This window comes from Mus caroli, unplaced genomic scaffold (assembly GCF_978045245.1).
Source record: "Mus caroli unplaced genomic scaffold, Mus_caroli_1 scaffold_8, whole genome shotgun sequence".
NCBI lineage: Eukaryota > Metazoa > Chordata > Mammalia > Rodentia > Muridae > Mus > Mus caroli.
This window is the reverse complement of record NW_028227263.1, coordinates 72,935,698-72,948,747: the sequence shown is the minus strand read 5'-3', so window position 1 is coordinate 72,948,747 and position 13,050 is coordinate 72,935,698. Positions and strand designations below refer to the sequence as shown.

Here is a 13,050-nt window from a genome sequence, read left to right as displayed (position 1 = left end):
GGTATTCTTTGGGTGGTAGTAGTTGAGTCTGAAGGAAGGCATGGAACTGTGGATGCACAGCTTATAAGCCTTTGGGGAGGACCTTGTTGGAAAGAATGACTACTTTGTGGTACAGGAAGAAGAGAGGGGAAATGGGCAGATCTTCCTTGGCTCTTTTCAGCTCAAGGTAGGAATGCCAATAAATACCTCATAAATACATAAATAAATATATAAATAAATGGTCATAGAGGTTGGGATGGGAGGGGTAAGAATCTTAAGAACCTAGTGTCTTGCCCAGGGGAATTTGCTGTAGGGCTTTGCACACGGAGGTGACTGAGGGGACATTAAGGAGGGGACATTAAGGTGTGGTACAGGGGACTGGTGGCAGTAGGGACTGCAGACCCTGTCAAGGTCTGGTAGTGGAGGATTTAAGTGGAGAGGCTATAGGAATCAGGGTGAATGCAAGAGGGGCTGGGAAATGTCTGAGATCATGAGAGGAAAGACTCCCCATTTACAGGAGGCACCTCATTTGTCGAAGAATGAAGGTTAAGTGGGAGGGAGAGGCCAAGAGGTTATGAGATAAAGTCTCATGCCAAATGCCCCCCCCCCCCTTTTTCTTTTTCTTTTTTGGTGATGGCAGAGGCTGAGGGTGGTGTCACTGGGGGCTCAGAGTAAATGAAGGTCTGGCAGGCTTAGGCAGGCAGACTGAGGAGGTGACTGATAGTCAACAGTTGAGGGGACTGGCTGAGGCTGATGTGATGTTGTGTGGTAGCTATGAGGTCAACAGTGCAGGCTGTGTCTCCCTGGGGCCAGCCAAAGTCAACCAGCCCATGTTAAAAGACTTCAGTGGAGCCCAGCTCCAAGTGCACTCTCACTAGGCAGTAAAGGACACTTGGCTGCTGACTGGAGAAGAATGGCAAGAGGGGAAGCCAAGGTCCACAGAGACCCTGCAGCTACATGTCCAGACCATTCTAACAGCACAGGGTCTGCTGAGTTAGGGGACGGGCATACGTGGGTAGTCCTGGGACCTCTGCCCTTCCCCATCAGGTTAGAGCCCGAATAAGTCTAATTAGACAATTACCCCTCTTCTAACTCCTCTTCACAGAGAGGATGCTGGGTGGGGCTCAGGGTCACCTCCAGAACCTGACCTCTGGGCCTTCTTCATGATTCCACGTGGGATGTGGGATGTTCTGACATCCAAGGGTTTTACTAATGCGAGGCCCTGTTGGTGATCGTATCTATTCCTCTAGGGCACGGCCAACTTTAGAAATTAAATGTCTTCTAGAGCCTTTGAGAACCTTCAGATGAAAGGCTCTGGAGACATGTAAAATATGATACTAATTATCTCCACTGCTCATGAGGAGGCTGAGCCACTCAGCTCCCAGGGAGGCTGTTATGGCTGTTACTTTTTTAAATATTCATTTTATGATGCAAATCCCAAATCGCAAGCTTCATACTGTAACAAGAACAAAGAGGGGAACAGAGATGTACAGTCCTCAGCCTGTTAGGGGCTGGAGAGAATGTACGCAGGGTTAATAGTTCTAGGGTATCCCTCCATTGTCTCTGCTCACTTCCCATCAGCCATTAATTTAGAGCAAGCATCGTGTTCTGAATGGCTGTTGATTAATTACGTCAGGCCTCATATGCTTGGGAGCAGATCTTGATTACTTTTTAAAAAAATCTCTCTTCACCTTCAAGATAATAGTGTTTTTTTTTTAACATTTATCTTTCAAATATATTTTAAAACACCATTATTTATCAGGTGAGGGAACTGCATCTAACACATCAAGCTGGCTAATGCTTTGCTATGTGTGACCTGTAAGTCCAACCCCTAAGTTGTTGGCATGGAGCCCAGATTTCCCCTGGAGATTATGTCCAGTGTTTGGAACTGTGTTTGGCTTTGGGCTTTTCTACAAGAAAAACAAATCTTAAGTGGGAGCCCTAACAGAGGGGGGAAGGCTTTTGCAAACACTCCACAGTGCTTGATGGGGTAGGGGGGTGAGGGTGGGCAGGGATGTAGTAGGGTAGACACTGGAACCTCTCCCAGAAGAGCTTGGTGTGGGCAGGTATGACTGTCAAGATGGGAAAGTGACAAGGTGACATTGACACGGCAGGCGACTCCAGAGTGCAGGATGCAGAAAGCAAACAGGGAGTGACTGCAGAGACCCAGGGTTAGATTTGTCACAGTCTTCCAGGTGTCCAGTTCTAGGGCTCTGTGAGGTGCCTAGAAAACTGATTGTATATGTTTTGAACAACATGACACCTATTGTGACTGTGCTCTTTCAAGCACTTGCTGTGTCTTTCTGGCGGTAGATGGGACAGTAGAGTTTCCTTCATGTGACATTCTAAGAGGATGGGATAAAAGCTAACCTGGAAGTTGAAGTCCTAGGGTTACTTCTGCCTCCGTGGGCCGCACCCATCAAAATGATCCTATTTTGTACACCCTTTTGTCCTTTTCTGAGGTGGAACAAACTCCTAGAAGATGCCAAGTTTCTAAAACCATGATTTGCAACAATCTACCTCTTTAGGGCCATGTGCTCTTCTGCCCTACTAAGTCCCGGGGGTACTGGTCTAACCAGGATATGGGGCTGTCACTGAGTTTCCTCCAGCTTTTCTCCATAGCTGTGAAGGCTTGTCTGGGATGCAGGTGCCATGCGTACTTGTCCTTTGGGCAGCTGCACTCTCAAGTTCATGAACAAAGCCCTCAGCTCCGTTGTGATCAGTGCTGCTTGGTCTCCGTGTGCCTCTTTGCCCAATGGAACTTTCCAAGTCTCTCCTCCATGAACTGCACCTCTTTAGACTGGTCCAAGCTGTCATCTCTGGGTCTGGGCTACCCAGAATCCGCTTCACTTGGAGGTTCGGGGGAAGCTAACAACAGGTGGCTCTCCATTCATCCATGAGCCCAAAGATCCATCCAGCCCAGGAAGTGGGTTGTCATCCAAAGTCATGGGACTGGCTTCTTATCATGTCAAGTCCTTCTGCCCCCAAAGATGGACTGAGTCTCCATCTGTTCCAGGTGGGTTCTCCACACCTTCTTCCTGTGGCTTATCTGCCTAGTGCTAGATGAACACCACACAGTTATAAATACTCAGGTCAATATATATATGCAGGTATAGATATATATATTCTGGTCACTGTTTTACACTTTAACAAAGAAAACCACTAGCCTGCTTGTTCTATTGTTTGTGCCACCCCGACTCCCATCTGCCTGTGGTGTAGCTGGCAGGAAAGTGAGCCACTGAGTCCCATGGGCTGCCCTCCTTACGTAGCCCCGTCACACTGGCCGACAGTCAGTTTCAATGCCCCCTGTTCATGTAGGCTCTTGAGGGCCTTGAATTCCAAGGGCATGGTGTGGGGGCTGGCCTGGGAAGTGTAGCCATACTTGAGGCTGTCATAATAGTGATACTTGACGGGGTTCTGATTCTGATCCAGTGGGAAGGGCCAGAAGCCATAAAGGTAGATCTGATTGCAGAAGCGTGTGGCCAGGGTGTACATCAAGAGGCCGGTGGTTGGTCTTTTGATGTGGACTTTGTTGGTCAGCCAATATCTGGAGAAGAAATAAAAAAAGAAGTTAGAAAAGGAACAATAAAGTCTGGGAAGAAGGCTCACTTGGTAAATCCTGGCTTGTTAGCATGAGAACTTGCTTGGATTCTTCAGCACCCAGGTAAACGCCAGTGGAGTACACCTGTAACCCTGTCTTGTAGGGGCCCAGTAGAAACAGGAGGATTCCTGCAGCTCATTGGTCACCCAGCCTAGCCAATTAGTGATCTCTGGGTTCAGCACGAGACCCTGTCTGTAAAAAGAAGGCAGAGAGCATAGATACCCTATATCAACCTCTGGCTGCCACCGTTACACGCGCTTGCATGTAGGCACGCCCCTGCACACATACCACATGCACTCACTATACATTATACATTATAAACAAACATGTATAACAGAGAAGAAATGTGTTTGTGAATACTTCTTTCCAAGAAGGAAGAAATTTTATTGTCTAGCAGCCCACTTTCTGACACTCCCAGAGCCAATCAACTCAGAGACCCAGGGCTTCCTTTTCAGAGGTCTGATAACCTCCATAGTTAAGCACTTGGAAAACACCTTGAGTTAGTACTTTCCTGGGCATGAGTCTATGAGGTCTGGGGTGCCAAGATGAAAACTGGCAGCCCGAGGTCACCCATGTGGTATGTACTTTGCCTTGAACTCAAACCATTGGCAACTGAAGCAGGGTTAGCATGTTTTTGTAATGGGTTGGATGATAAATACTTTTGGCTTTGTGGCCCTATGGCTCCAATTATGACTATGCAGCCACACTAAGTCAGAGTGCTAAAGAGCCACCATCAACATACATGGGTGTGTCCATGCTTGGCCCTGACCTCTCTTAAAGCATGTTTGCTTATACGGTGCTCACTGCCTTACAGAGAGTCCCATTCATCTTCTCCATGTAAGCAGGCTCAGTTAGACTTGTTTCCTGTCAGTGCTCCCAGAATCCCTGCCCTCCAAGGCAGCCGACCTGCTCAGACCATGCGTGTAACTTCTCTGCAGAGCCAAGGCACTCAGGATGGTGGGGCTGGGCTGGATTCTGTCTACGAGTTTCCTGCCTTAGGACACGGTCAAAGAGTGATGGGAGGAAACACAGAGAACTCCAGAGAGCAGGGTGTTGGATGAGGCGTCCTAGGTGAGTGGAGTTCTGTGCATTTCTGTGTGCCTTGGCCAGGACCACAGCATGGAAGGGGCCATCTTCATTCTGGATGAGGAATCATGCCCAGAGGATAGAGATGTGTAATTCAGATGATTCTATCCTTAGCTTCTGTTCCAGCTGTGTCTTCGAGAAAGTCACGTCTCTCTGATGAACCTCATTTTTCACATTGATGCAGAGTCTAGACAGCTCCAGGTTCCAATATTCCAGGAGAGTCTAGAAAATTTTCTACATGTGAGAAACCTTCTGCTTGCTATCATTCTTGATTCCTACTGTATGGATATGGAGCTCACACTGAGTGGCCTCCCCCACCTCTTTATTTGTAGCTAAAGCTCCACTCTCCCTGCCCCCACTAGCAGAATGAGTTTAATAGCCACGCTTCTGTGCCAATGGGAAGACAGAATCACTGACCACTGAGTTGGCCCAATATGTCTCTAAACCAGACCCAGACCATGATTTTCTGTCCTTAAACAACCTCCATGGCATGGCATCTTACAGGCTCCCAATTGCCACTGTTCCACTGAAGTGAAGGCCAGCACAGCTTCTGATGGCCCACAGCACAGCAACACATACAACTTTACCCTCAAATGATCCTATTAAATTCATACTGGAAGTAGAAGGACACCAGAGCAAAACATTTACTTACTGTTGAAGGTTAAAACTGGTGTGTGTGTATGTGTGTGTGTGTGTGTGTGTGTGTGTGTGTGTGTGTGTGTGTGTATCTTCATAGTGATTTTAGCTGGTAGGGAGTGGAGAGGAGGGGAAGGCTTCCTAGAAGCTCAGGAAATTCTTTATGTACAATGGCTTTTTCTGCAGCTCAAAAGTGGAACCCAAAAGATTACAGAGTCAACCCTAAAGCATTTCTTTGTTTCTTTTTTTGGAGGAAGCATAAGCTTATGAATTTGATGAGGTTACAAATGCCCAATAGTCCATGTAATTAAAGTATGCAATATTGGCAATGTCTGATCAAATAAAAGGTATTCTGAGGACCCCCACAAACCACCCCTCCAACCGAACTCTCTGTCTGGTGTGATGTTAATGTTACCTTGGACCTTGAGATAGGAGACTGTGGGTCCAGATGACCACATCCAGGCCTGTGGTTCTCCTGGGCACAATGAGAGCCTGGTGGTCCTTTGTACAACCATGGTGGTTCTGTAAGTCTGTCACTTGGAGACTCTCTTTCTGCTGCCTCCACCCATGTTATTCTATCAGAACTTAGAAACTTCCTAGCAACTAGATTCTCCAACAGGGAAAAAGATGGAATGACAAAGACATAGCCATGCAGTGGCTCTGGTAACTGCAAACATGACACAATTGAAAACAGCAAGGAACAAGTCACATATCTCTCCTTTCTTTTCCATACCACTGATGTTTCTATGGTGATGGTCATTCATGGCCTCACTCCACCTCCAACTCCTCACAGCCTCCTGGGCATCTCTGAGACACCTCTCCCTGTTCCACAGGTCATCCAAATTCCATGGTGGAAACGCCAAAGAACCTGCCCTGGCTACACTGGCAGCTTTGCCTACACTGCATCAGCTTCCCCAGCATAAACAAATGGCCACGGCTCTCTTCCAAAGCCCTGTGTTGTCTCATAGTTGCTTCCCCTATCAAGGCTCTGTCGCTCTTCTGTCTTGGTCCCTGAGCTATATCTGAGGTCACCTGTCAATAGTTTCTTCCCCAGGTTGTTGAAATCTCATGGGATTTCAGTGAGCATGTGTGCCTTTTCTTTATACTCTGGGTTCCCAGTGTATCATCTCTCTTGCTGCCTCTGTGGATGGAGGAAATGGATGGAGGTCTGATTTCAGAACAGAGGGCTGAGTTTTGTCTTTCCTTCCCTTACACCGAGCTTCTGCAGGGTCATAGCCTAACTTTCCATGGGTTAGGTAGGGCATGGGTTGGGGTGTCACTTGTCTGAGAGAAAATATGTTGAGAAGATGAGGGGTAGCCTATGTGTAGTAAGTCCCACAGAGGTCTAGGATGCTGAGGTCATGGTGTCACTTCACAGCAATAGAAACTTTCAATAAGACAGGTAGATAACATCAGCCTGCCATACTGCTGATGAGAGAATTCCATGGGAGATTTTGATGCTGGGGATTCTAAGCCAAGAGGGGAATTAATGTCATCATTTCAAGAATCCACAGGACACCAGAAGTACTGATTGCAGCTACTTGTGTGTTTCTGAAAGGCTGTATTTTGTGAAGGTTCCTTCCAACTGCCCCATATTGCAATACTGTTCTGATCTCTTAAGAAGAATTACATGCTTTGAAAAGTCCATCTTGTGACTCTTATTTTTCTCCACCTATGATAACTATTCTTGCCTGTCAACTTGACAACAATTTGGAAATAGCTAAAAAAAAAAAAAAAAAAACAAAAACCAAACCAAAACAAAACAAAACAAAAAAAACAAAACAAAAAAAAACCACCCCAAAATAGGGCACACCTGTGAGGGGTTTTTGCTTAATTTGAAGCAGAAAGATACATTTCTAATCTTGATCTTTGAGGTAGGAATATATACCCTGAATCTAGAACTTTTGAGGTTGAAAGACCCACCTCTAATCTGGTCATATCTTCTGTTGGAAGTCTATATAAGAATAAGGAAGAAGGAAGGTATAGTTTTTTTTTTTTTTTTTTTTTTTTTGCCTTCTTGCTTTTGCCTTACTAACAAGTCTATTCTTTCAGCATTATTAGAACCTACTTTTTCAGGATTCTGGCACATACTGAAGACCAGTTGAAACATCCAGTCTTGTGGACTGGACAACTACTAGATTCATTGGTCTTTCCATTCATAGTTAGCCATTGTTGGATTAGCTGGACCACAGCCTGTAAGTTATGCTAACAAATCATCTGTGTGTGTGTGTGTTTCTGTTACTCTAGAGAACCCTGACTAATACAGCAACCATCCTAATAACCTTCCACAGCCACTCCCCTCATGTATCCCAACTGAGGTCTAGCCTCGACTTCAGTAGCCCTCTCACAGTATTCTACCCTTCTCCCAGGGTTTCACATAGTGGTAACAGACTGGGACATTAGGAAGTCCTCAAGGATTAAGCAAGATCCTATTGGTGAGGGGTTAAACTGAGTTTCCCCTCATCAGGTCCCCTGATGTCACACCTATGTTCTTTGTCCTTTGTAGTCTATCACTGACAGTATATCGATGGCCAGGGAGATACATGATGCTAGGAAGTGGGTTTGCCGATGGAGCCATCTGTTTATTCACCAGCTAACAGGAAGGAAGCACAGTGATTGTTTAGGGATGCTTGATGCTGAAGTTGGGGCTCCTGGATCACCATGGCATTCTCTGTGCTCAACGGGGCTATGAGATGAACTTGGGAGGGCCCTGGGAGACAAGGGGATTCTGTAAAGAGACAATTCCAAGTAGGGTTGAATATGGTATAAAAGAGCTTTTGATAGTGATAAAAGGCTTTTTAAAGGCAGGATTGTGCAGGTGGTTTCAATATGTTATAGTGCATCAAACTGTAGTTACAGTATGTAATTAAGAGGCATCATTTACACTTCAATAACATTTTGTTGTCGTTGTTTGTTTGTTGTTTTAAAGATGACTTCCAGGAGGATAGCCAATGATGCAGGTCCTCCCATGAATACTGGGAGATGTTCATCTACCTCGACAGACACACATGGGGAGCTTGCCCTTTGATAAGGTGGCCTATTACATTTCAGCCCTAATGAGAAGTTTCTTAATTCATTGCCCACTGCAACACTGGGTGCTTTAGGAGATGCCTGGAGCCCACCCCTCGGTGTAGCCTGCACACTGAGATTTCCATAATGTCCTCCTCTCTGCTCTGACTATGACATAGGAAAGTACCTGAAGAGTAAATATGGGAAAGATGAGAACTCAGCCAGCCCAACAGCCTGGCAGAGTTACGATGGAGTAAACTGGGAGTTGGAGTGTGTATAAGGAGAACCAGTGTCCAGCCTCTGTGCTGTCACATAATGGGGAGCAGTGGCAATGGTGGCATCTTCAGGAACGATCAATTTTATTGTTGCTCTGTAAGGTGATACTAAGATTTTTCTGAGTTATTTTAAAAAGCACTAGAAATTGTGTGTGTGTGTGTTTAAAACACTGTGGGCATTCAGTGGTAGAACACTTGTCCAGCATGCATGAGGCTCTGGGTTCAATTTTTAACATTATCAAAAATATCATGGGAGACCTTATTGAGTGAGTGAGCCAGACAGAATCTATCTGTGGTTAGAGTACCAGCCTCCTAGATTGAACTTGTCCTCCTCTTTCAGTGAACAGAGGCAAACAGAGTGGACCAGGGAGATTTTCCTGAGCAGATGCAAGATCCATCAGCATAAGATTAGACAGAGTTTGGATATAAGATGTGTTCCCTAATCTTGGTCTCTGGGGCAGTTTTTGCCCTGTGGTGATTCCACATGGGTCAGGGTTGGGGTGACATGACTGTAGCTACAACTACTGTTATCCAGAGTCTAGCCAGTTGCAGCTAACATTATCCAGGGACCCATGAACCACATTGATGCTCCCTCCTCAAGCTAACACGACCAAATGCTATCCCTGGGATTTATGCTTTGTTTACTTTCTGATAGTAAGGCCTTAGCAAGGGAGGGCTTTCTGAAATGAATTTCTATTCAGGTCAGTAGTGCTATGCCCAGAAGGGGTGTGTAAGTTTAATCAATGGGACAAGCCAGCAGCTAGCAGGGGACAGTGCTAGGACATGACCATACTGAGATCTTCTTGCTCCATACCTTTTCCCACCTGCTTCTTGGGTGAACTCTCTTTTCTTCTTTCCAAATTGAACACATACATGGGGACAGTCTCTTTTTACCTTTAATTCCTCCCTGGCTCAACCTGTCAGTCACATTACCAGATCACCATGAGATTTCTCCATATTCTTTTCTATGCTTAGCAACTGGGGCCAAGGCTTACATTCCTTTGTAGGATTCAGGCATCCAGCTCCCTACACGCTATACTTGCTTCCCATAGGCAGAGACAGTAGTATTTCTCGAATCTGTAGTGTGCTCCCCCACACATCCCAGCATCCTTGTAGTTAAGCTGGGTTATATCACCAGTTGTGGTACCCAGGCTACATCAAGAGAGGCTTCTACTTTCTCTTCCCCTGATCTGGAGATGGGCTGGTTAAAATAGGATGCATCATAGGTCTCCAAATTACTTGTTGGAAGAGAGTCAGGAACAAATCCCATTAGATTTGGTAAGACCAAGACAAAAACATCTAATTTTGTCCCTTGAACTTGAAGTTCATCATTGTAGCAGGTCTGGAAATAGTAGTCCTCAGGTCTGTTGTGTGCCACATCCATTTCACTTAAATGAAACTGAAAACCGGGAAGATGTGGCAAAGATGAAAGGAGAAGCTAACATTGTGCACAGCTTCGGAACTGCAGACATTGAGACAGGAACAGAAGACAGGCTCTTCAGACCCAGTGCCAGAGTTCCCACCCATAATCACTACTCAAGAAAGGTGTTAATGACCCACAAGGTTCTAGAGTAAACCAACGTGTGATGGCTCTTGGTGGAGGGACCCACCTACTCCCCATTCTGCCTCCAGGGTAAACAAGAACTCCTGAGCCATGTCTGACAGGGACCCAGGGGCTCCATTTAATGAGCATCTTGTAATAGAAGCTGACTGCGTTAAGTAGGAACAGATCACTCTCGATTTCCTTTCTGTCTCCACAGTCTCTCTGGTCAATTTAGAGACCGTGTGCATGGCTGACTTGTAGACGATTCCTTTCCTTGGGATAACAGCTGAGTGTTAAAACACAATCTAATTAATTTTGCTTTCCCAAATGAGGTTAGCTGGGTGCATCCAGAGAGTTGTATTGACAATGCACCTTTAATATCCTAGTCTTGAGATTTTAATTAGAAGGCAAAGTAATCTCAAAGACGGCAGCAATTATTTTTCAAATTGGCCACCCCAATAACTGTGCCGGTTAAGCACTGTATTTTATGAGCAGGGGCACCAATCAATGAGGATTGTCAAAGCTATCTTTAAAGTGTTTCCTTCCTTCACCCTAGATTCTTGGGTGCAGTATGTGGTGAGGATAATGGCTGATACTGGTTGGAGAGGGGACAGTGAGGGTTTTCTCCAAGAAGCTAATAACACTGTGGGATGGGGCTCATCATGTCCTTGTAGGGAAGGAATATCCATAGGGAGATGGGAATGGCATTTGATGATGCTTTGTACAAGGTTAGCAGTACAGCATGGAAGATATTCACTGGCGGGGTTACTTCTTTGTTGTCTCCTGCAATATGGATCTAAAGGTCCCACAGTCCATTGCTGTTCTTTCCTTGGCTGTACACTGAAGTCTCTTCTATGCCCTGGCTAATCTCAGGGTGAATTTGTCCATTTTGCATGACATTTAATTTATGGCTTTACTTTAGAATTCAGAGCTGTTGTCAAGAGTTCATAAAGTGCTTGTCTTGCAAACATGAGGACTGGAGCTTAATCCCTTCAAAAGCTGGAGGAGGGTAGCCTAATCTTTGAGCCTTAGATCCTGTCCTGCACCAAGAGACTCTGTCTCAAAAAAATCCAACCAACCAACCAAACAAAAACAAAAAACAAAAAACACCTTGGTTGGCACCTGAGGTTTACTTCTGGCCTTAACATGCACACATATGGATGGATACTTTCTTAAACACACACATGCATGCACACACGAATTCACACACACACACACACACACACAGTGCAGCCATGGAAATAAGGAGGGTTCTGGTTCCTAGGTTTAAATAAGGAGGTCTAGGTCTCCAGGTTTATCTAAACCAATATTCTATCTCGCTCAAGTATACTTCAAACATGACCAAGTCACCAAAAATTTCAATGATCCCATGAGTACATAGGATGCAATCAATGGCCCCTGTCAGGCTGGACATATCTGCAATCTGGCGCTGCAAATCTTGCTCATCACTGTGTTGTACCACCCAACTGCCACCAAAGCATTTTGATTTTTTCCCAAAGTTTTTCCTATATGTTTTTGGTTAGCTACTTTAGAATGTTTCTAGTCGTCATATCTCTTCCTGCTGAAACGTTCAGGTCCTTCATGGACGGCTTTGGTCCTGTGTGCTGATTTCTTATCACAGCACCTTCCATGTTACATTTTGATTATCTGTTTGCCTGCCATTTCCTCCCTGAACTTCTAAATTCTATAAGGAAGTTAATTGACTTCTGTGACGGTTTGGCCCAGGGAGTGGCACTATTTGGAGGTGTGGCCTTGTTGGAGTAGGTGTGTCACTGTGGGAGTGGGCTTTAATAACCTAGTCCTAGCTGCCTGGAAACCAGTATTCTGCAAGCAGCCTTCAGATGAAGATGTAGAACTCTCAGCTTTTCCTGTATCATGCCTGCCTGGATGCTACCATGCTCCCACCTTGATAATAATGGACTGAACCTCTGAACCTGTAAGCCAGACCCAATTAAATGTTGTACGTTATAAGACTTGCATTGGTCATGATATCTGTTCACAGCAGTAAAACCCTAACTGAGACAACTTCCTTTTTCTCTGTAGTCCTAGATCCTAGCATAATATATGCATGAAGAGCATACTTCACAAGTCTTCAATGATAACTGGCAAGCAGAGCTCACGGGTCACTGTGGGGGCACTTTCAGGGCTCACTTAGCTTATTCTACCCATCCAGGCAACAAGCAAGACTATGCATGTGCTAGGTTAACACCAGTCTAGACAGCATATTGATTCAACAAAAGAGTAAAAATACCCCATCATACTGGTTATTTGAAGGGCCCTTCCTGATACAGAGTGGGTGCTTTGGGTGTAGAGAGACTTTTTTTTCATGCTTAAGAATTACCTGAGACTCTAAAGGGCCAGGAGGACTCCAGAAAGATCATTTGTTGGCAGTTTAAACCTTGTGGCCAGATTCTAGAGTTTAAATTGATGCCACATATAAACAAACAGATTATATTCAACCTTGTTCATAATCAAAGGATTTCAGTTTCAAATAACAATAATCAGATGTCAGTTTTCACTAGATTGGTAAAGATGACAAAAATATTGATAGTACATTTTGGAAAGGTTTTGGGAAAGCAAGTATTTTCAATAATTGTAGGTGAAAGTAAATTGGTACTTGCCTCTAAGGAGGGCAGTTTGGCAATAGCCATAAAGACCAACAAGGCATGTATCCATCTCCCTTTTTAGCAAAGACACTTTTAAAGAGCAAGCCCACGGATAAAGATATTTTGCAAAAGTCATCAGAAGTGATGGATGGATTCATCCATCACTGCAGCAAAGACTGGGAACAATGCCTCTGTTGTCTACACAGGTGATGAGGCCAGGTGTACCACGTATGGCCAGGCAGCTTTGAGGGACCATGAGGTGGCAGGCATCCAGATTGGACAGTTTTCAGTTTAGAAAGGTGTGAGTGCACACAA

General features: G+C 45.1%; 1 protein-coding gene across 1 annotated transcript in view; it reads right to left on the bottom strand.

Moving 5' to 3' along the window:
* Positions 1 to 1,495: 1,495 nt before the first annotated feature.
* St8sia2 (ST8 alpha-N-acetyl-neuraminide alpha-2,8-sialyltransferase 2) overlaps positions 1,496 to 13,050 on the bottom strand; it is a 71,398-nt gene continuing 59,843 nt past the window's right edge. The window contains exon 6 of the mRNA XM_021168000.2: positions 1,496 to 3,526. Coding sequence (XP_021023659.1) covers positions 3,241 to 3,526 — 286 coding nt within the window. The 3' untranslated portion in view covers positions 1,496 to 3,240. The remainder of the gene's footprint in view (positions 3,527 to 13,050) is intronic.